The sequence below is a fragment of the Oncorhynchus keta genome, chromosome 29, assembly GCF_023373465.1.
Source record: "Oncorhynchus keta strain PuntledgeMale-10-30-2019 chromosome 29, Oket_V2, whole genome shotgun sequence".
Taxonomy (NCBI): Eukaryota; Metazoa; Chordata; class Actinopteri; order Salmoniformes; family Salmonidae; genus Oncorhynchus; species Oncorhynchus keta.
In genome coordinates, this window is record NC_068449.1 from 24683192 (window position 1) to 24706106 (window position 22915).

The 22915-nt window shown below is 41.7% G+C and overlaps 1 protein-coding gene across 1 annotated transcript in view; it reads right to left on the reverse strand.

Moving 5' to 3' along the window:
- Positions 1 to 22518, reverse strand: part of LOC118362565 (reticulon-1-A-like) — a 53585-nt gene extending 31067 nt beyond the window's left edge. Inside the window, exon 1 of the mRNA XM_035742990.2 lies at positions 22060 to 22518. Within this exon, the coding sequence (XP_035598883.1) occupies positions 22060 to 22282 (223 nt within the window). The 5' untranslated portion in view covers positions 22283 to 22518. The remainder of the gene's footprint in view (positions 1 to 22059) is intronic.
- Positions 22519 to 22915: the final 397 nt, after the last annotated feature.

Genomic DNA, 22915 nt, shown 5'->3' on the forward strand with positions numbered 1-22915 from the left:
CAAAAGAGATCTCAGAAGACCTAAGATTAAGAATGTGTTGACTTGCATAACGCTGGTAAGGGTTACAAAAGTATCTCTGAAAGCCTTGAAGTTCATCAGTCCACAGTAAGACAAATTGTCTATAAATGGAGAAAGTACAGCACTGTTGCTTCTCTCCCTAGGAGTGGCTGTCCTGCAAAGATAACTGCAAGAGCATAGCGCAGAATGCTCAATGAGGTTAAGAAGAATCCTATAGTGTCAGCTAAAGAGACAGAAATCTCTGGAACATGCCAACATCTCTGTTATTATTATATTATCTGTTGACTAGTCCACGATACGTAAAACAAGAATGGTGTTCATGGGAGGACACCACGGAAGAAGCTATTGCTGTCCAAAAAAAACATTGCTGCACGTCTGAAGTTTGCAAAAGTGCACCTGGATGTTCCACAGCGCTACTGACAAAATATTCTGTGGGCCGATGAAAGTACAGTTGAGTTGTTTGGAAGAAACACACAACACTTTGTGTTGAGAAAAAAGGGCACAGCACACCAACATCATAGCCTCGTGGTTTGGGGCTGCATTGCTGCCTCAGGGCCTGGACAGCTTGCTATCATCGACGGAAAAATGAATTCTCAAGTTTATCAAGACATTTTGCAGGAGAATGTTAGGCAATCTGTCCTCCAATTGAAGCTCAACAGAAGTTGGGTGATGCAACAGGACAACGACCCAAAACACAGAAGTAAATTAATGTAACGGATGTGAAACGGCTAGCTTAGTTAGCGGTGTGCGCTAAATAGCGTTTCAATCGGTTACGTCACTTGCTCTGAGACCTTGAAGTAGTAGTTCCCCTTGCTCTGCAAGGGCCGCGGCTTTTGTGGAGCGATGGGTAACGATGCTTCGTGGGTGACTGTTGTCGTTGTGTGCAGAAGGTCCCTGGTTCGCGCCCGGGTATGGGCGAGGGGACGGTTTAAAATTATACTGTTACATCAACAACCGAATGGCTTCAACAGCAGAAAATACTCCTTCAACCCAATTGAGATGCTGTGGCATGACCTCAAGAGAGCAGTTCACACCAGACATCCCAAAAATATTGCTGAACTGAGGCAGTTTTGTGAAGAGGAATGGTCCAAAATTCCTCCTGACCATTGTGCAGGTATGATCCGCAACTACAGAAAAACGTTTGGTTGAGGTTATTGCTACCAAAGGAGGGTCAACCAGTTATTAAATCCAAGGGTTCGCGTACTTTTCCCACCCTGCACTGTGAATGTTTACATGGTGTGTTCAATAAAGACATGAAAACGTATAATTGTTTGTGTGTTATTAGTTTAAGCAGACTGTGTTTGCCTATTGTGACCTAGATCAAATTTATGAAGAAATCCAGGTATTTCTAAAGGGTTCACATACTTTTTCTTACCACTGTATATAGCCAAGTAATCTTTACTCATTGTGCATTTATTCCTCGTTATAATAAAAAAAATGTTCCCTGCATTGTTGAAGGGTGGTGTAACGGTCGTCGTATGAAGGAGAAGAGGAGGACCAAGGTGCAGCGTGGTATGTGTCCATATTTATTCAAATGAACACGGAAATAACAAAAATAACAAAGAGAAACGACTGAAAACAGTTCTGGCTGGTGCAGACACACAACAGAAAACAATCACCCACGAAACACAATAGAAAACCGGCTACCTAAATATGGTTCTCAATCAGGGACAACGATAGACAGCTGCCTCTGATTGAGAACCATACCAGGCCAAACATAGAGATAGCAAATCATTGAAAAACTAACATAGACAACCCACCCAACTCACGGCCTGACCATACTAAAACAAAGACATAACAAAAGAACTAAGGTCAGAACGTGACAGGCGGCCCGTAAACATTTCACTGTTCGTCTACACCTGTTGTTTACGAAGGACCTGACAAATACATTTGATTGTATTGACGTTCAAAACAACTTGTGTTTTCCAGACACTGTAGTTCATCTTTACTGTACAATGCTATAATTACTAGATTGACATGTCTCTTTAAATAAAAGCAACTGAAAAGTGAATGTATGCCTGGGTGATTCTAATGAAACCAGTGTTAAAATGGCTGTAGTGATGCATCTGCAAAAATCAACAATCATTCTGAGGACTAAGATGTCTAGCTTTTGGGAAAGTGTCTTTAAAAAATGTATAAAAATATATTTTGCCCCCTTTTTCGTGGTATCCAATTGTTAGTAGTTACTATCTTGTCTCATCGCTACAACTCCCGTACGGGCTCGAGAGAGACGATGGCTGAGAGCCATGCGTCCTCCGAAACACAACCCAACCAAACCGCACTGCTTCTTAACACAGTGCGCATCCAAGCTTGAAGTCAGCCGCACCAATGTGTCAGAGGAAACACCGTGCACCTGGCGACCTGGTCAGCGTGCACTGCGACCGGCCCACCACAGGAGTCGCTAGTGCCCGATGAGACAAGGATATCCCTACTGGCCAAACCCTCCCTAACCCGGACGACGCTTGGCAAATTGTGCGTTGCCCCATGGGCCTCCCGGTCGCGGTCGGCTGCGACAGAGCCTGGGCTCGAACCACTCGGGAGTTGAGCTGGGTGAAATTCTCAGGTCATTTTATTTTTAAAAAATCTTTAGAAAAACCTAAAACTTATTTGTATAAAACAAAATCTGTTGCTGTAGTTTGTCCATAAATAATTAAAATGGTATACTAGTTGAAGTTTACTGAAACTATAATATTTATTACAAACATTTTCTGAAACACTTTTTCAAGTTCCTGTAAAAAATCCAAGCAGTTTTAAAAATACATGTTTTATTCACCCTTGATGCATCATCTCGAGCAGGGGTACTCAACTCTTACCCTATGAGGTCCAGAGCCTGCTGGTTTTCTGTTCTACCTGATAATTAATTGCACACACCTGTTGTCACAGGTCTAAATCAGTCCCCGAGTATGAAAAAATGCAGTGGAACTCGCCTCAAGGTTCAGAGTTGAGTTTGAGGGGTCTAGAGCATTGGTCGCCAACCGGTCGATCATGATTGACTGGTCAATCTTCCAGGCATTCCTAGTCAATCACCAAACACTTCTGTAGAAAAATAAAGGCTTGCGCTCTTTTGTTTTTTATTTGTGTTGCGCTGTTGGCGGTAGGTGCACTTGAGCCTTGGTAAGCAAAGTGGACCTGGAGAGATGTGACTATATTAAGTGTAACTTAAGGATAGGAATGATGATGGTGTCTAAGAATCGTTGACAGACATGTTCTCCACTTGGTTCTGGAGCTGGTCTCCACCTCCCTGTTTCTTCTTCTTCCCTCCATCCTGCTGCTTCTTCTGCGCCTACTAAACTCGCTAATCGGATAGCTCAAATCACCGTGCCTACAGAGATTCCACAACCCCAGCCACAGCAAAGTTTGATACCAGCCTACGTAAGATTGAATAACTTTTAAAACCATAACCACAGAGAGACTGTCATAGAACACAGCATAGAGCTGTTTTTATGAGTGAGTTCATTTTAAAGTTTTTATTCATCACTGTCAACACTGTTTTTATTAAACACTATTACAAAACATAAAATATGCTTCCCAGTACTTCCACTCGCACTGCAGCTGCAATGGGCTCCCGAGTGGTGCAGCGTTCTGCATTTCAGTGCTAGAGGCATCACTACAAACCCTGGTCCGATTTCAGGCTGTATCACAACTGGCCGTGATTGGGAGTCCCATGGGGGCGGCGCACAATTGGCCCAGCGTCGTCCGGGTTAGGGTTTGGCCACGGTAGGCCGTCATTGTAAATAAGAATTTGTTCTTAACTGACTTGCCTAGTTAAATAACGGTTAAAAAAATAGTAGCCAAGTGTACCGATAGCCCTGAGTTTGTATTATTATTAGCAGCTCGTGGTGTCTATTTCAATATCGAGGAATATTTCACTATCTCTGGTTATAGGAACAACAGGAATTTGTGCATGAGGCAGATGGGGTGTGACTCCAGCTTCCCCATCAGGTAGAAGACTGTGTCCCCTTTCTCTGGTCAGTCTCACCGGAGGAAAGGAAGGAGAAAGGCAGATACTGTGGTGCCCTTCCCCTCCCTCCGCTGAGACTAATTCTGTGATCAAAACTACTGGGAACTTGGAAATGTCTGACTTCCGACATCAGTGCATTCAGGACAACTGAGAACTCTGGGGGGAAAAAAACGAGAGACCGACTGGGGAAAATAGTTTTGAATGGTCATCCAACTCAGAATTCCAAGAACTCCGACTTCCCGACGTCATGATTTGTCCGAGCTATCCCCTCGAGTACCCAGTTGTCTTGAAAGCACCATGACCATCAGATGCAGGTACCATCAGTTCAGTAACATTTTAAAAAACTAATTATTTCAATTTGTTCTACACCAACTGATTAATTTTGTTATCGTAACTGGAGTTTTTAAATATAATATGGTCTGAGAATAACAATATTGGCAGGCCAGGCATATAGCCAATATGCTATGATAATCTATTAGGCCTATGGCCCAAACCTCATTCCAACAGAATCATTTTAACTAGGTTAATGTAAAAAAAATAATGTAAGGTTGGTGACCACTGATCTAGAGGAGTAGTCCTTAGATGGGCACAAGTTAATTTAGTTGGTAGAGCCAAGGTAGTGGATTCGATTCCCGGTACTATCCATATGTAAAATGTATGCACGCATGACCATAAGTTGCTTTGGATAAAAGCATCTGCTAAATGGCATATATTATTACATTATATGCCTTCAGAATCAGGTTCTTATTCTCAAACACCCCCTTTACCCCACTTGGCCATCTCATTTCCGAAATGGCTAAAGAGCTCAAATTGGGTAAAAGTCTGATTTAATTGTATAACAGTTGTATATTTTCATTTTGAAATATTTCTATTTTCAGTGTTATGTTTTTACTCAGGCTTTTTCATTAGGGGAGCATGCATAAAATATTACAAATATTTATTTGATTATTACTTTTTTGGACTTCAAAAACTATTACTGTAATGAACATTGTGAAAATGTTGGTCAAATGCATATCTGATAGGAAAAAAAAGAATAATTATGAAATAGATAAGTACAGATCCTAATATGAGGAATTCAAGAAGAAACTGTGAAAAATGACTTGTGTAAGAATGATTTGCCTCTACACTGTAGTGTATATAGTGTTAATCTATGTTCTACCTGTGTGATGTCTCCTTTGAAGAGTCCTCTCCCATTTCTGCTGCATGCTACAGCAAATCAGCCAAACAGAGTGTGAGAGGGCCCTTACAAGAACATAGACCTGGGACAACAGGTGTGTGCTCTCGTTGGCTGGCCCTCGCTTCATACTCATCGCCAAACCCACTGGCTCCATGTCATCTACAAGACCCTGCTAGGTAAAGTCCCCCCTTATCTCAGCTCGCTGGTCACCATAGCATCTCCCACCTGTAGCACACACTCCAGCAGATATATCTCTCGTCAGCCCCAAAACCAATTATTTCGTTGGCCGCCTCTCCTTCCAGTTCTCTGCTGCCACTGACTGGAACGAACTACAAAAATCTCTGAAATTGAAAACACTTATCTCCCTCACTAGCTTTAAGCACCAACTGTCAGAGCAGCTCACAGATTACTGCACCTGTACATAGCCCACCTATAATTTAGCCCAAACAACTCTCTTTCCCTACTGTATTTATTTTTATTTATTTTGCTCCTTTGCACCCCATTATTTTTATTTCTACTTTGCACATTCTTCCACTGCAAATCTACCATTCCAGTGTTTTACTTGCTATATTGTATTTACTTTGACACCATTGCCTTTTTTTGCCTTTACCTCCCTTATCTCACCTCATTTGCTCACATCGTATGTAGACTTGTTTATACTGTATTATTGACTGTATGTTTGTTTATTTTACTCCATGTGTAACTCTGTGTCGTTGTATGTGTCGGACTGCTTTGCTTTATCTTGGCCAGGTCGCAATTGTAAATGAGAACTTGTTCTCAACTTGCCTACCTGGTTAAATAAAAGGTGAAATAAAAAAATGAAAAATAAAAACATATAGGCTACTGTGTTGTTACCTCTTCAAATTGAAACTTAAGAGAAGGGGGTAGGCTTTAGGCAGCAAACTAGGGGTGACAATGAGATGGGGGAAGAAAGAAAACAAAAAGGTGTTGAATTGAGGGAAGTAAGCAAGCGGCTATCACGAACACATATAAGTGGCTCAAAAATGACAACGGGGATATGAATACAGAAGGAGGTCGATAGGTAGGTAGGCAGCTGAGAGGTCAGAGGATACAGTTGCTCATGAGCTATTGTTATCCACCATCATCTTAAACTCCCATGATGACTGGACATTGTTATTGTCAACTAGGATGAGAAAATGCTATAAAAACAGTCAGCCTACACACAAGCAGTCTTATTGCAATTGAAGTTGTGAAGTCAGTGGAAGCTTTGGTTGCCACCTGTCATTTATCGATCCCAGCAAAGTCTTTGCCTGAGTGGAATGGTGAGGATAGATTATCTGAAGATCCAGACTGAGTGTCTACAAGCTGTCAGCTTTGGAGCCCAGCTGTCAATGAACTGTCTCTGTTGTCTTACTTCACTTCCATTGTTAGCTTTAGCCAAGACACACACACGCACTCAAGGACACACACGAGCACACACACAAAGGAAACACACGAGCACACACACAAAGGACACACACGAGCACACACACGAGCACACACACAAAGGACACACACGAGCACACACACAAAGGACACACACGAGCACACACACAAAGGACACGTAGGATAGAATGCCTTTCTTTTGCCTACAGTATTTGGACCAAATGCTGAGGACAGTGGCAACTGACTGCCAACAGCCCTCTGCATCAAACTACCAAGAGATGTGGACAGAGTTTTTAGAGAAGCCTACCTAGCACTATTTAGCAATTCAGCAAGTAAAATTCTAGCCTATCTGCATAGCTTTTTATTTATAAAGCCATTCAAACAGACTGACAGGTGGAAGGTTAGAGAAGCATTAGGCTAGATTCAAAGATGGTGCAGAGTTGTCTGTCGGGGGATTGAAAAAGATTTGGAGAATAATCTATTTAGGCCCACAGTTCACGACAGCTGACATACTGTGTTGTCCCCTGGGGTGGAGCTTTCCTGACCCTGTCCTTCATTGCTTTATCTGTGTCCTTCCCACAGCATTAGCTAATTGGCTCTGGAAGTTGAAGAAGACGAATGAGATTTGAAGGCAGGCTGGCAAGAAACAAGACAAGCAGAGGGGCCCAAGTAATTCTGTGAGGCAGCACAGACAGAGACACTAGCAGCACAGTCTCCATCTTCCTCATCCTTCCTCCTAGCAACAGCCCAGGACTGCTGGGGCAGCAGAGCAGAGATCTCCCAGGTTGATGAACATGTACTGGAACTGTAGACCTAAGTAAGGCAGTGGCGGTCATGAAACTTTGTCCTGCAAAAGACCGCCGACCGCCGGTCTGTATGTTATCTGGCAATGCTTCATGGCAGAGGCTGTAGGCTTGTTTGTTGAGCTGACAAGATCTGCTTATCGTCCAACGGCATTATTTTATATGATATGATTTTATAGTAAGAAGAATATAATTTCACTTAGCTGAATAAAATATAAAGGATATCTTTCCCATTCCGGAGCGAGTGTGCATATGAAGTGGCTATGTTGAGCATAAAAGTGATCATTTGAAACAGGTTGTATATGCTAAATTTAGAGTAATTTGGCAATGTTAGTTGTGAATGATAAAGCCCTTAGAATGTCTTAGAAATCCAAACATATACGGGCTGCATGACGCGAGTATAGGCCACTGATGATTTGAGAAAGTATCAAAAAAGATGGCGCTCTGTGCCTTGCCTCAGGCAGCACAGCTGTTCTCTCATCAAGTAATCATATTTTCACCCATCAGACAATTCTCAATTTATTATTGTCATTACTAATATTAAAAAATGGTTTCGATTTAGATTGGCACATTATCAAATGGGCAGGAACTGGGCATTATCAAAAGGGCAGGGTAATAAAAAATACGTAATCTGTATACACTTGAATAGCAAATGGAGGCCGCGCGATTTCCTGCCGGTCAGTTTTTCAATGATGACAGGGAAGCCACTTCGGTTGTATATCGGAGCATGCTCGTAACATGAGCAGCTGAGAAATAAATATAACACTTATTTCACCCATTAAAACCTCTTGGCGCACCGATCCCTTTAGCGGGATCATTTTCGTCAACATCAGCTGAATTGCAGAGTGCCAAATTCAAATTAAATTACTAAAAATATTTAATTTTCATGAAATCACAAGTGCAATATACCAAAACACAGCTTAGCTTGTGTGTCAGATTTCAAAAAACCTTTACAGCGTAAGCAAACCAAGTGTTTATGTGAGCACAGCTCTCTCAGCAGACAAAACAGTACAAACAGCTAGCAGCAAAGTAGATTGCTAAATAATAAATGAATTGCTTACCTTCGATGATCTTCGGATGTTTGCACTCACGAGACTCCCAGTTCCACAATAAATGTTAGTTTTGTCCGATAAAGATTATTTTTATATCCAAAAACCTCCATTTGGTTGACGCGTTTTGTTGAATAATCCACAGGCTCGTGCAGGTCATGACGGGCAGACGAAAATTCCAAATAGTATCCGTAAAGTTCGTAGAAACATGTCAAACATTTTTTTATAATCAATCCTCAGGTTGATTTTACAATAAATAATCGATAATATTTCAGCCGGACGGTAGTTTTAACAATAAGAGAGAGAGAGAAAAGGTCTGCTCCAAGCTGCTCGCGCATGCAAAACTCTGGGGACACACAGCTATCCACTGACGCGATGTGATCATTCTCGCTCATTTTTCAGAATAAAAGCCTGAAACTATTTCTAAAGACTGTTCACACCATGTGGAAGCCATAGGGAAAGGAATCGGATTGATATCTCTTTAAATGGAGGGTAGGCATGCAAAGGAACAGAGAGGTTTCAAAATAACAGCACTTCCTGGTTGGATTTTCCTCAGGTTTTCGCCTGCAAATATCAGTTGTTATACTCACTGTTACGTTCCCCAGTTTATGTGTTGTAGTTTGTGTATGTGCATGTGTTTATTTCAGGAAATGGCTTCCTGAAATCCCTCAAGCAGCTGATTGGTTGACTCCATGGCTAATTGTGGAGAGCTGACCCCGCCCACTCATCAAGACACAGCTGTCTCCGATTACCCATTGCTTCTGAAGCTATATAAAAGCCAGTGTTCTGTTCAGGAGAGAGGTTCATTGCTGGGAGGTCATTGCAGAGCGATTGAATGTGATAGAGGTTCATTGCAGGGAGATTGAATGTGAGGGAGGTCATTGCTGAGAGAGGAGGCTGATGGCTGTGGATAATTTACTATGTTAGTTGTTGGTAGCAGTTGGTATGTTCTGTGAGTTTGTTGCTCAGATAGAGCTTATTTGATGTCCTTTGTTTCTTAGTTTGTTTGAGAAATTATTTGTTCTCCTGTTTCATTTGTTCCCAGGGGGGAAGGGGAAGACACCTAGGGAGTGCTTAGGCAAGAGGCCCGCGGGCATACATATACCCGTAGTATGTTCATTGTCTAGGCACAATAGGTAAGACCTGGGCGGACCACCCCCTGTATTTTGGTTAGGGCACCAGGTTGTGCTAAATTAGGTAAGTATTGGTTAGACAGATAGGAGAGGGGGCTTTGAGATTTACTTTCTTTGATTTGGTTCCGTCCAGCCCCTTTTCCCCATATTACCGTGTAAAGGAATAAAGTCCTTGTAAACGGTACCACATTCTGCTTGTTGTCATCCTTACTCACGCCTACGGTCCATACCTTTTTCACTTCACGGAGAGTTGAGTTGTAGCAGGGTGTTTGCGTTCCCTCTTCATAGAGGCGTGCGTAACACTCACAGACAATATTTTGACAGTTTTGGTATTTTCTATCCTAATCTGCCAATTATATGCATATTCTAGTTTCTGGGCCTGAGAAATAGACAGTTTCATTTGGGCATGTTTTTCGTCCCAACATCAAAATACTGCCCCCTAGTCTCAAGAGGTAAACCACTGTTTGAGGAGCATGCTCTTGCTCCGCGACAGGTGATATTCTGCCCAAACTTTGTATGCCATGGGCTCTCCAACCTTGTTCCTGCAGCTACCCAGTGCTTAACTTGGGAAACCAACATCGATTGTAACATGTTTTCACAACAAAACATATGTAATGTAACTGTTGACAGCCCCTCTGCACGCTCAAGTAAGAAGATGGAAACGCATGGTGGTGAGATATTCTGTATAGCTAAAGGTAATGTGTCACCCAATTATTACTTGGCTATTCAAAATCGCCCTGCACAACCAATTAACCAACTGCATCAGCTAGGGCTATTTTTTTATTTATCCGTTATTTTACCAGGTAAGTTGACTGAGAACACGTTCTCATTTACAGCAACGACCTGGGGAATAGTTACAGGGGAGAGGAGGGGGATGAATGAGCCAATTGAAAACTGGGAATTATTAGGTGACCTTGATGGTTTGAGGGCCAGATTGGGAATTTAGCCAGGACACCGGGGTTAACACCCCTACTCTTACGATAAGTGCCATGGGATCCTTAATGACCTCAGTCAGGACACCCGTTTAACATCCCATCCGAAAGACTGCACCCTACACAGGGCAGTGTCCCCAATCACTGCCCTGGGGCACTGGGATATTTTTTAGACCAGAGAAGAGTGCCTCCTACTGGAGGCCCTCCAACACCACTTCCAGCAGCATCTGGTCTCCCATCCAGGGACTAACCCTGCTTAGCTTCAGAAGCAAGCCAGCAGTGGTTTGCAGGGTGGTATGCTGCTGGCAAGTTTACTATACATTATGTTATTTCCCAGACTAGTGGATATACATTTTGGAGCATACCATAAGGTATCCAGTATGCATAATAATACAGTCCACACTCAAAGGAAATTACTCGATTGTGTTTCATTTTGGAGTATAGGATAGACCAGTTATGTACCATCTTAGATCAGTTTTGTTTGTTTTTCTACCATATGTAATATCTGCAGAAGGCTATGTATTTTATAATGGCACAATCATACTTTTAATTCTGTTTTTTTTTTTTTTGGGGGGTGCTTGGGGTCATAAGCCTATGCATAAACTCTAATATTGGTGTGGTTAGAGTGACAATAGAGCCCTGAGTACCAAGCCATTAGGACCATGGTGGGAGATGTATAGAAGGAATGTACTAGTAGCCTAATATTTTATCTTCAGAGAGTAAAATGTGTATTTCACAGACAAATCAGGAGCATTACATAGGAAGGTGGGAACACTACAGAAGCTCTACAACAGGGGCTCTTGATGTGAAATATGCATACCGTGAAACAGTCCTATTGCCTTAAATCCATTGGCTCTCGGAATATCAAACACTGACTTCAAAACGTAAAATATTCACAAAAATAGAGAAGAAATGCCCAAATTCTCTAACTTTCGGCATGGGGAACCCATTAGATGCACCATCTGCTGTGAATATAATGAACAAGTGAAGCGATGTCCTCATGTGCATTTCACAGCGTGGTCAGATCTGGTCAGAACTCTGGATGTCCTGCTCATCATTAACACATTGTTTTGTCATCTTTCTAAGACATCGTTGTGTGCAACATCTTTATGTGCGGGGGATGATTGGGCATCACTTAGCCTTAGAAAGAACAGGCATGCTGTATGGCTAAAGATATTTCTCCACTTGTCCTTCTGCTGTAATTGAATATGTGCAGCTGAGACCAGCACTATATATGGCCTGAATGGGAGAGGACTAATGTAGCCTTACTCTGAGGTTCTGTGAGTTACAGGAAATGATGTTGTCCAATAAGTATGCAGTTTAATTTCCTGGAGCATGATATCCACAGGCGAGAGTGAGATTGTGTGAGTACATTGTTGTATGGAGAGGGTCAGGCGCAAGGTCCTAGACAGGACAGAACCGGCTAGGGCTTTTCTGCTCCAGAAACTATCCTAGATCTGGCTGGTCAGTGTCTGGTTAGTTGAAAGCAGTCTAGCTCTGTAAAGATCCACATTGTGCCCACCAAGACCACAAGTGTCACAGCAGATTACTTCTATACTGTAGACAGGGCCCAGCAAACATGGCTAAAAGGCAGTTATGTTTGCCTTTTGATGATTTTCTGAAATGGCTGCTGTGTGTTTGCATGTGTCCGTGTGTGTTTGGGAACAGGTCAATCCTCGGTCTCGAGCTGTGAAGCCACAGTCAGTAAACTATGAACACGGACCTTTTATCTTGCCGTAAGGGAAAATCATCTGGCAGGCTGTCTGAACTGTAGCCATGTTTAGAAGACAACTTCAGTTTCTGAACAACAAAAACACCACAATGTTTTTGTAAACACTGATATTCAATACCACACTTACTAACAGACTGCATTAAAGTCAGATTACAGGCTTAAAAAAAAGCCTAGATGCCTCTGTTAATGTAGCAAAAAAATATTCATCTTAAAAGACTGACAGGGCTGAAAGAGCTAAAGAAAAGGCCTGGGTTAAGAAGAGAGCAAGCTAGTCATGGATTTTAAACACCATCTTATGAATATTTCAGAGGGACGGTGAATGAAAATGCAAGTGCAGGACTCCAGTTCCCTCCTCTACAAGCGGATGGTGAGCCCTGTTTTTCCAGGATTAAAAATAGCAGTATGAGCTGAGCTCTGCTGAAGAGGGTGACGGACTTAGAGATGAAGCGTGAATGATGCTCCCACAAAAACACTGCTTTGAGGTTCTACAGCACTCTGCTTAATCAGTGCTAGCAAACCTTACTAAATTCATTGGCTTACATGTGAGATTCCATGGTTACAAATAGCCTCAACTTTAAATAAACTCACAACTAAGTTTGTTTAGGGACTAGGCTAGAGGTCGACCGATTATGATTTTTCAACGCTGATACCAGTACCGATTATTGGCGGGCCAAAAAAGCAGATTAATCGGGCATTTTTAAAAATTGTATTTATAATAATGACAATTACAACAATACTGAATGAACACTTGTTTTAACTTAATATAATAAAACAATAAACTCAATTTAGCCTCAAATAAATAATGAAACATGTTCAATTTGGTTTAAATAATGCGAAAACAAAGTGTTGGAGAAGTAAGTAAAAGTGCAATATTTGCCATGTAAGAAAGCTAACGTTTAAATTCCTTGCTCAGAACATGAGAACATATGAAAGCTGGTGCTTCCTTTTAACATGAGTCTTCAATATTCCCAGGTAAGAAGTTTTAGGTTGTAGTTATTATAGGAATTATAGGGCTATTTCTCTCTATACCATTTGTATTTCATTAACCTTTGACTATTGGATGTTCTTATAGGCACTTTAGTATTGCCAGTGTAACAGTATAGCTTCCGTCCCTCTCCTCGCTGGGCTCGAACCAGGAACACATCGACAACAGCCACCCTCGAAGCAGCGTTACCCATGCAGAGCAAGGGAAACAATCACTCCAAGGCTCAGAGCGGCAGAGTGACGTTTAAAACGCTATTAGCGTGTGCTAACTAGCCAGCCATTTCACTTCGGTTCCACCAGCCTCATCTCGGGAGTTGATAGGCATACACGTGATAAGCAGATGTTATTGCGTGTGTAGCGAAATTCATGTGCTTCTAGCTCCAACAGTGCAGTAATATCTAACAAATTACACAACATACAGTGCCTTGCGAAAGTATTCGGCCCCCTTGAACTTTGCGACCTTTTGCCACATTTCAGGCTTCAAACATAAAGACATAAAACTGTATTTTTTGTGAAGAATCAACAACAAGTGGGACACAATCATGAAGTGGAACGACATTTATTGGATATTTCAAACTTTTTTAACAAATCAAAAACTGAAAAATTGGGCGTACAAAATTATTCAGCCCCCTTAAGTTAATACTTTGTAGCGCCACCTTTTGCTGCGATTACAGCTGTAAGTCGCTTGGGGTATGCCTCTATCAGTTTTGCACATCGAGAGACTGAATTTTTTTCCCTTAAGTTAAGCACGCCCAATTTTTCAGTTTTTGATTTGTTAAAAAAGTTTAAAATATCCAATAAATGTTGTTCCACTTCATGATTGTGTCCCACTTGTTGTTGATTCTTCACAAAAAAATAATTGCTCCCACAGTTGATTTCTTCAAACCAAGCTGCTTACTGATTGCCCACCTCAACAACAGCCCCTTCACATTACACTCCATGCAGTTTGGCTTCAGAGCGAAACACTCCACAGAAACGGCCAACTGCTTTCTTCTGGAAAATGTGAAGTCCAAGATGGACAAAGGGGGTGCTGTTGGGGCTGTGTTTCTGGACCTAAGGAAGGCTTTTGATACTGTTAACCATGAGATTCTCATCACAAAATTGTCCAAGTTCAACTTTTCCCCTGATGCCTTGAGATGGATGAAATCATACCTTGAAGGCAGAACTCAGTGTGTCAGAGTGAGCAATGAGCTGTCGCCCACTCGTAGCTATGATGTGGGCGTGCCCCAAGGGTCAATACTGGGGCCCCTCCTGTTCAGCCTGTACATTAATGATCTGCCTTCTGTATGTACTGGGTCTGAAGTTCAAATGTATGCAGATGATACAGTGATATATGTGCATGCAAAGAGCAAAGAACAAGCTGCACAAGAACTCACTACTGTAATGGTCCAGGTTACAAAGTGGCTCTGTGACTCGTGTTTGCATCTCAATGTGAAAAAAACTGATTTTCATGTTCTTCACAAAGAGGGCAACAGATGCTACTGAGCCAGATCTCTATGTGTCAGGGGAGAAGCTCCAGGTGGTATCCGATTTTAAGTACCTTGGCATCATACTTGATTCCAACCTCTCTTTTAAAAAAGCATGTGAAAAATGTAATTCAAATATCCAAATTCAACCTAGCTAATTTCCCGATTTATACGAAATCGTTTGACTACAGAGGTTGCAAAACTGTACTTCAACTCTATGATACTCCCCCACTTAACATACTGCTTGACTAGTTAGGCCCAAGCTCGCTGTACAACATTAAAACCTATTCAGTCTGTCTACAAACAGGCTCTCAAAGTGCTTGATAGGAAGCCCAATAGCCATCATCATTGTCACATCCTTAGAAAACATGAGCTCTTGAGTTGGGAAAATCTTGTGCAATACACCGACGCATGTCTTGTATTCAAGATCCTTAATGGCCTGGCTCCCCCTCCACTCAATATTTTTGTTAAACAGAAAACCCAGAAATATGGCAGCAGATCCACAAGGTCTGCCATGAGAGGTGACTGTATAGTTCCCCTAAGGAAAAGCACCTTTAGTAAATCTGCATTCTCTGTGAGAGCTTCCCATGTCTGGAATACACTGCCATCAGACACACATAACTGCACCACATATCACACTTTCACAAAATGCTTGAAGACATGGCTAAAGGTCAATCAGATTTGTGAACATGGTCCCTAGCTGTGTGTTGCCGCTTTCCATGTTGTCTGTTGTCTGTAGCTTGTGAGGTGTGGAAACACTTTGTTGCTTTTATGAATTTTGTCTTGCTGCTTTTTGTTCTGTTGCTCTGTCTGTATGCTACGTCTTGCTTGTCCTATGTTGCTCTGTCTGTATGCTACATCTTGCTTGTCCTATGTTGCTACGTCTTGCTTGTCCTATGTTGCTATGTCTGTATGCTACATCTTGCTTGTCCTATGTTGCTACGTCTTGCTTGTTCTATGGTGCTATTGTCTATATTGTAATTGTTTTTAATAACCTGCCCAGGGACTGCGGTTGAAAATTAGCCGGCTGGCTAAAACCGGCACTTTTACTGAAACGTTGATTAATGTGCACTGTCCCTGTAAAAATAAAATAAACTAAACTACCTATTGCAGATTCAGTCTTCCCAGCCTGGTGCAGGTCTACAATTTTGTTTCTGGTGTTCTTTGACAGCTCTTTGGTCTCGGCCATAGTGGAGTTTGGAGTGTGACTGTTTGAGGTTGTGGACAGGTGTCTTTTATATTGATAACAAGTTCAAACAGGTACCATTAATACAGGTAACGAGTGGAGGACAGAGGAGCCTCTTAAAGAAGAAGTTACAGGTCTGTGAGAGCCAGAAATCTTGCTTGTTTGTAGGTGCCAAATACTTATTTTCCACCATAATTTGCAAATAAATTCATTAAAAATCCTACAATGTGATTTCAGGAAAAAAATATATAATTTTGTCTGTCATAGTTAGAGAATTACAGGCCTCTCATCTTTTTAAGTGGGAGAACTTGCACAATTGGTGCTGACTAAATACTTTTTTGCCCCACTGTATGAGACGAGTAATGACAGATATGTAAACATTAAGTGATAATTAACAAACTGGTCTTAATTACATCTAAAAACCAAAAGCATTGCATTTAGTACAAAGCATTATCTTAGACCTAAACATCAACTGGAGTTGTGCATAAAGTGTGTGAACATTGAACAAGTTGAAGAAGCTGGACCCCTAGGAGTAACATTGGATGGTCAGTTATCATAGTGAAGTTGTTGTGAAGATGGGGAGAGGTACACTACAGTTGAAGTCCCTAGTTTACATACACTTAGGTTGGAGTCATTAAAACTCATTTTTCAAACACACCTCAAATTTCTTGTTAACAAAAAATTGTTTTGGCAAGACATTTAGGACATTACTTTGTGCATGATAAGTCATTTTTCCAACAATAGTTTATAGACAGATTATTTCACTTATAATTCACTGCATCACAATTCCAGTGGGTCAGAAGTTTACATACACTAAGAAAATGATGTCATGGCTTTAGAAGCTTCTGTTAGGCTAATTGACATCATTTGAGTCAATTGGAGTTGTACCTGTGGATGTATTTCATAGCCTACCTTCAAACTCAGTGCCTTTTTGCTTGACATCATGGGAAATCTAAAGAAATCAGCCAAGACCTAAAAAAAAATTGTAGACCTCCACAAGTCTGGTTCATCCTCAGGAGAAATGTACAAACGCCTGAAGGTACCACGTTCATCTGTTCAAACAATAGTACGTAAGTATAAACACCATGGGACCACGCAGCCGTCATACGTACTCTGGTGCGATGGCGTCATGAGGGAGGAAAATAATGGGGATATATTAAAGCAACATCTCAAGACATCAGTCAGGAAGTTAAAGCTTGGTCGCATATGGGTCTTCCAAATGGACAATGACCCCAAGCATACTTCCAAAGTTGTGGCAAAATGGCTTAAGGACAACAAAGTCAAGGTATTGGATTGGCCATCACAAAGCCCTGAACTCAAACCTATAGAACATTTGTGGGCAGAACTGAAAAAGCGTATGTGAGCAAGGAGGCCTACAAATCTGACTCAGTTACACCAGCTCTGTCAGGAGGAATGGGCCAAAATTCACCCAACTTATTGTAGAAAGCTTGTGGAAGGCTACCCAAAACGTTTGACCCAACTTAAACTATTTAAAGGCAATGCTACCATATACTAATTGAGTGAATGTATACTTCTGACCCACATCGAATGTAATGAAAGAAATAAAAGCTGAAATAAATCATTCTCTCATTCTTAAAATAAAGTGGTGATAACTGACCTAAAACAGGGAATATTTACTAGGATTAAATGTCAGGAATTGTGAAACTGAGTTTAAATGTATTTGGCTAAGGTGTATGTAAACTTCCGACTTCAACTGTATATACACAAAAGTATGTGAACACCCATTCAAATGAGTGGAATCGGCTATTTCAGTCACACCCGTTGCTGACAGGTGTATAAAACTGAGCATGCAATCTCCATAGACAAACACTGGTAGGAGAATGACCTTACTGAAGATCTCAGCGACTTTCAACGTGGCATAGTCACAGCCACCTTTCCAACAAGTCATTTCGTCAAATTTCTGCACTGTTGAGCTGCCCCGGTCAATTGTATGTGCTGTTTGCATTTGTCTTAATTATGGATCCCCATTAGCTGCTGCCAAGGCAGGACCTGTATTGTAAATCAAATTTTACTGCTTGCATCAGTTACTTGATGTGGAATAGAGTTCCATGTAGTCATGGCTCTATGTTGTACTGTGTGCCTTCCATAATCTGTTCTGGACTTGGGGATTGTGAAGAGACCTCTTGTGGCATGTCTTGTGGGGTATGCATGGGGTTCAAACAGACAGCTCGGTGCATTCAACATGTCAATACCTCTCATTAATACAAGTAGTGATGAAGTCAATCGCTCCTCCACTTTGAGCCAAGAGAGATTGACATGCATATTATTAATGTTAGCGCTCTGTGTACATCCAAGGGCCAGCCGTGCTGCCCTGTTCTGAGCCAATTGCAAAAATGTTTTCTCCCCAATTTCATGGTATCCAATTGTTAGTAGCACAGGAGTCACTAGTGCGCGATGAAACAAGGATATCCCTACCGGCCAAACCCTCCCTAACCCAGACGACGCTAGGCCAATTGTGCGTTGCCTTATGGACCTCCCGGTCACGGCCGGCTGCGACAGAGCCTGGGCACGAACCCAGAGTCTCTGGTGGCATAGTGGCCTTAGACCACTGCACCACCTGGGAGGCCCTTAGGACATTCCTTTTTGATAGTGCTGTTAAGAAGGTAGAGCAGCGCTTTATTATGGACAGACTTCTTCCCATCTGTTGTATCAATATGTTTTGAACATGACAGTTAACAATCCAGGGTTTCTCCAAGCAGTTTAGTCACCTCCACTTGCTCAATTCCCACATTATTTATTACAAGATTTAGTTGAAGTTTAGGATTTAGTGAATGATTTGTCCCAAATACAATGCTTTTAGTTTTAGAAATATTTAGGACTAACTTATTCCTTGCTGAAACTAACTGCAGCTCTTTGTTGAGTATTGCAGTCATTTCAGTCGCTGACGTGTATAGTGTTGCGTCATCCGTATACATAGATACACTGGCTTTACTCATAGACAGCTTCCCTGGGGAATTCCTGATTCTACCTGGATTATGTTGGAGAGGCTTCCATTAAAGAACACCCTCTGTGTTCTGTTAGACAGGTAACTTTTTTATCTACAATATAGCAGGATGTGTAAAGCCATTACACATACGTTTTCCCAGCATCAGACTGTAATCGATAATGTCAAAAGCTGCACTGAAGTCTAACAAAACAGCCCCCACAATCTTTTTATCATCAATTTCGCTCAGCCAATCAGTCTGTGTAAGTGCTGTGCTTGTCCTTCCTATAAGCGTGCTGAAAGTCTGTTCACTGTAAAATATCATTGTATCTGGTCAAACACACATTTTTCCCCAAAAGTTTACTAAATGCTGTGAAAGGATCCAAGAACCCAAATGATTTGGGTGGCTCCCATCCTCCTTATAAAACGTGTTTGTTATTGTGAAGTGGAAACGTCTAAGAGCAACAACGGTCTAAGGCACTGCATCTCAGTGCTAGAGGCGTCACTACAGTCCCTGGTTCGATTCCAGGCTGTATCACAACCAGCCATGATTGAGAGTCCCATAGGGCGGTGCACAATTGGCCCAGCGTCGCCCGAGTTAGGGTTTGGCCAGGGTAGGCCGTCATTGTAAATAAGAATTTGTTCTTAAAGGACTTGCCTAGTTAAATAAATAAACAAAAACAACCACTCAGCCGTGAAGTGGTAGGCCACACAAGCTTACAGAACGGGACCGCCAAGTGCTGAAGCACGTAACGTGGAAAAAAATAATCTGTCCTCAGTTGCAACACTGACTACGGAGTTCCGCTGGAAGCAACGTCAGAACAAGAAATGTTCGTCGGGAGCTTCATGAAATGGGTTTCTATGGCCGAGCAGCCGCACACAAGCCTAACATCGCCATGCGCAATGCCAAGCATTGGCTGGAGTGGTGTAAAGCTCGCAGCCATTGGACTGGAGCAGTGGAAATGCGTTCTCTGGAGTGATGAATCACGCTTCATCATCTGACAGACGAATCTGGGTTTGGCGGATGCCAGGAGAACGCTACCTGCCCCAATGTATAGTGCCAACTGTAAAGTTTGGCAGAGGAGTAATGGTCTAGGGCTGTTTTTCATGGTTCAGGCCCCTTAGTTCCAATGAAGGAAAATCTTAACACTACAGCATGCAATGACATTCTAGATGATTCTGTGCTTCCAACTTTGTGGCAACAGTTTGGGGAAGGCCCTTTCCTGTTTCAGAATGACAATGCCCCTGTGCACAAAGCGATGTCCAAAAAGAAATGGTTTGTCGAGATTGGTGTGGAAGAACCTGACTAGCCTGCACAGAGCCCTGACCTCAACCCCATCAAACACCTTTGGTAGGGATTGGAATGCCGACATCAGTGTCCGTCCTCACTAATGCTCTTGTAGCTAAATGGAAGCAAGTCCCAGCAGCAATGTTCCAACATCTAGTGGAAAGCCTTCCCAGAAGAGTGGAGGCTGTTATAGCAGCAAAGGGGGGACCAACTCCATATTAATGCCCATGATTCTGGAATGAGATGTTCGATGAGCAGGTGTCCACATACACTACATGACCAAAAGTACGTCTTATTTTTTTTTATTTAACTAGGCAAGTCAGTTAAGAACAAATCCTTATTTACAATGACAGCTTACCTGGGCCAAACCCGGATGACGCTGGGCCAATTGTGCACCGCCCTATGGGACTCCCAATCACGGCCGGTTATGATACAGTCTGGAGTCGAACCAGCGTGTCTGTAGTGACGCCTCTAGCACTGAGATGCAGTGCCTTAGACCACTGCGCCACTCAGGAGCCCCAATGTTCTGTGTTTTTTACAGACAGATCAACTGTACTCGTTGTTCAGGCTCTGATCTTGTTGCATCTTGATTACTGTCCGGTAACATAGTCAGGTGCATCAAAGAAAGACCTAGCAAAGTTGCAGCTGGTTCAAAACAAAGCCTTGCCCTTAACTGCACACATGGAACTAACAACATGCATGATAGTCTTTCATGGTTGAGAGTTGAGGAGAAATTGACTACTTCTCTTCTAGTCTTTTTAAGAAAATGTGTATGTTAAAAATGCCTAACCACTCGATAATCTATTGGCATAAACGTCAAACAGAAATGCATACATAACCCATCAGACACGCCACTATCTTCACGGTACCCACACCAAAACCAGATGTAATATGTTGCTCAGTTATGTATATAGTTATGTCATTGTGGAATGCTCTGTCACCAGAGGTTGCTCTGGCAAAAAGCAAGTTTAGCTTTAAAAAATAGATTAAAAAAAAATATTGTATCACAGCACCTCTCCTCTTTCTAAAGATCATCTAATGTAACTGTACTGTATATAACAATATTCATATGAATGGAGTGTAAATTGAATCTTATGTTTTTGTGTATAACTGTTCTGTATTTGTAAAAAATAAAAAAATAAATGTGTCGACCCCAGGAAGAGTAGCTGCTGCAGGTGTAGTAGCTAATGGGGGATCCTAATAAACTAAACAAGCTTAGGCAGTGATAAGCTTAGGCTGTGAGTGACACATTGTATCCCAGCCAGGCTGCCTTTGTAAACAAACAATTAGGGCTATTTTTGAAATGTAGGCCTATACCAGGACCTGTTTATCTTCAGGGGAGCTAACATTTTCAGTTAAGACTGTTATGGAGACACCCAAAAGGTATTACTGTTAGAATATTCAGAAACTTTCAGTTTAACATTTGTGATATAGCTATGCAACTATTTTTCCCAGTATGTTGTTCCAAGCTTTAAGAATGTAAAACTTAAACTAAAAGGACTGTACCCTGCCAATGTTTGTAGCCTAATAAATAGGCCTATGTCTAGGCAATAGAGTGCCTGTTGTTTTCTTGGTCTGTTCTGTTTCTCTGAGAGACTCATTTCAATTTTATGTAGACCTAGATTTCATAGTCGAAAATAAACACAGTTATGAATTTTATTTTAAACAAATCTCTTCTATTTTGTCCCTACTAATACGATGTCGACTCCATTACCAGAGTTGCACTTTCAAGCACATTTCCCAGCCAAACCCATGATTCGATCTCCTAAACTTCGTGAGAAGGTACATGAACGCCTGGCACACTCTGCGATGACGAAGGTTCCATCTCAGACTACCTCATACTACACCCCAAAAGGCTGCCTGGGTGAGCATGTTCCGCTATGAGATGTGTAAACAGCCAAATGCAAATGACACACTACGTAATACTATCTAAATGCAAGTATAGGCTATGAATGATAAGATGACTGTTACTGATCAATGTTATTGATAAACCGTCTTACCTGTAGATGCAGTTTCCATAGCAACGGGAGGCCTTTTCCCATCGTCCTCAAATTTGTGGAATTTTTCATCCAGGTCGCTCGTCTCTTCCCTGCTTTTCGATTTTAAATCTTCACGTAGCTCATCAAACAGAGGCGGTGTACTTCCGAATATGCCATTTCTTTCACAATCGTCCCCAAACCATTTCCCTTCCGAACCTAGTTCGTCACCGGGCTTCGAAGACATGCTTTTAGGGAGAGGTTCAGGTTGCGCGAGAGATAACAGGCACTGAGGCACAAGCTTTAACGCGGGCTACACAATGGATATTGGGTTGATCTAAGCAATAAACAGGAAATTATGATTTGAAATCTGACTGGATTTACAAATGTATGCTTAAATTGATATTGTAAAATTCTAATAGCTGCGCGGTCCAGTCCGAGAGCACAAGTGAGTGAGGTTGGTTTGTTTTAGTTCAGCGCTTCCATGCTGACGTCATGTCTGTGTAGCTTATGGTTGGCACTTATTTGGGGCAGTCAGCGTGACTATTATTAAAGTGTGTGAATATACCATGGAAGTCAACACAGTATATTTACAAGAGTGCAGCATACATAAAATACACTTTAGACTTTTATTTAAGCATATTTATCAAGTTTGCTTAGAGACCTAAATTAACGCAAATTGTACCATTTTTGAACATACAACATTGTTGTATTTTTATTTTTGTTAAACGCTTACAAGTTAGCCTATGGATGCAAGTCATTTCACTCATGCGAATACCCAGGGGGACCATTTAATTTGTTCTTCGTGCAAGTTTGTTCTCAAATTACTAGCACTGTAGCGCCCTCGTGTGGGGTTTATCAAAAGTACAACGAAAAAGTT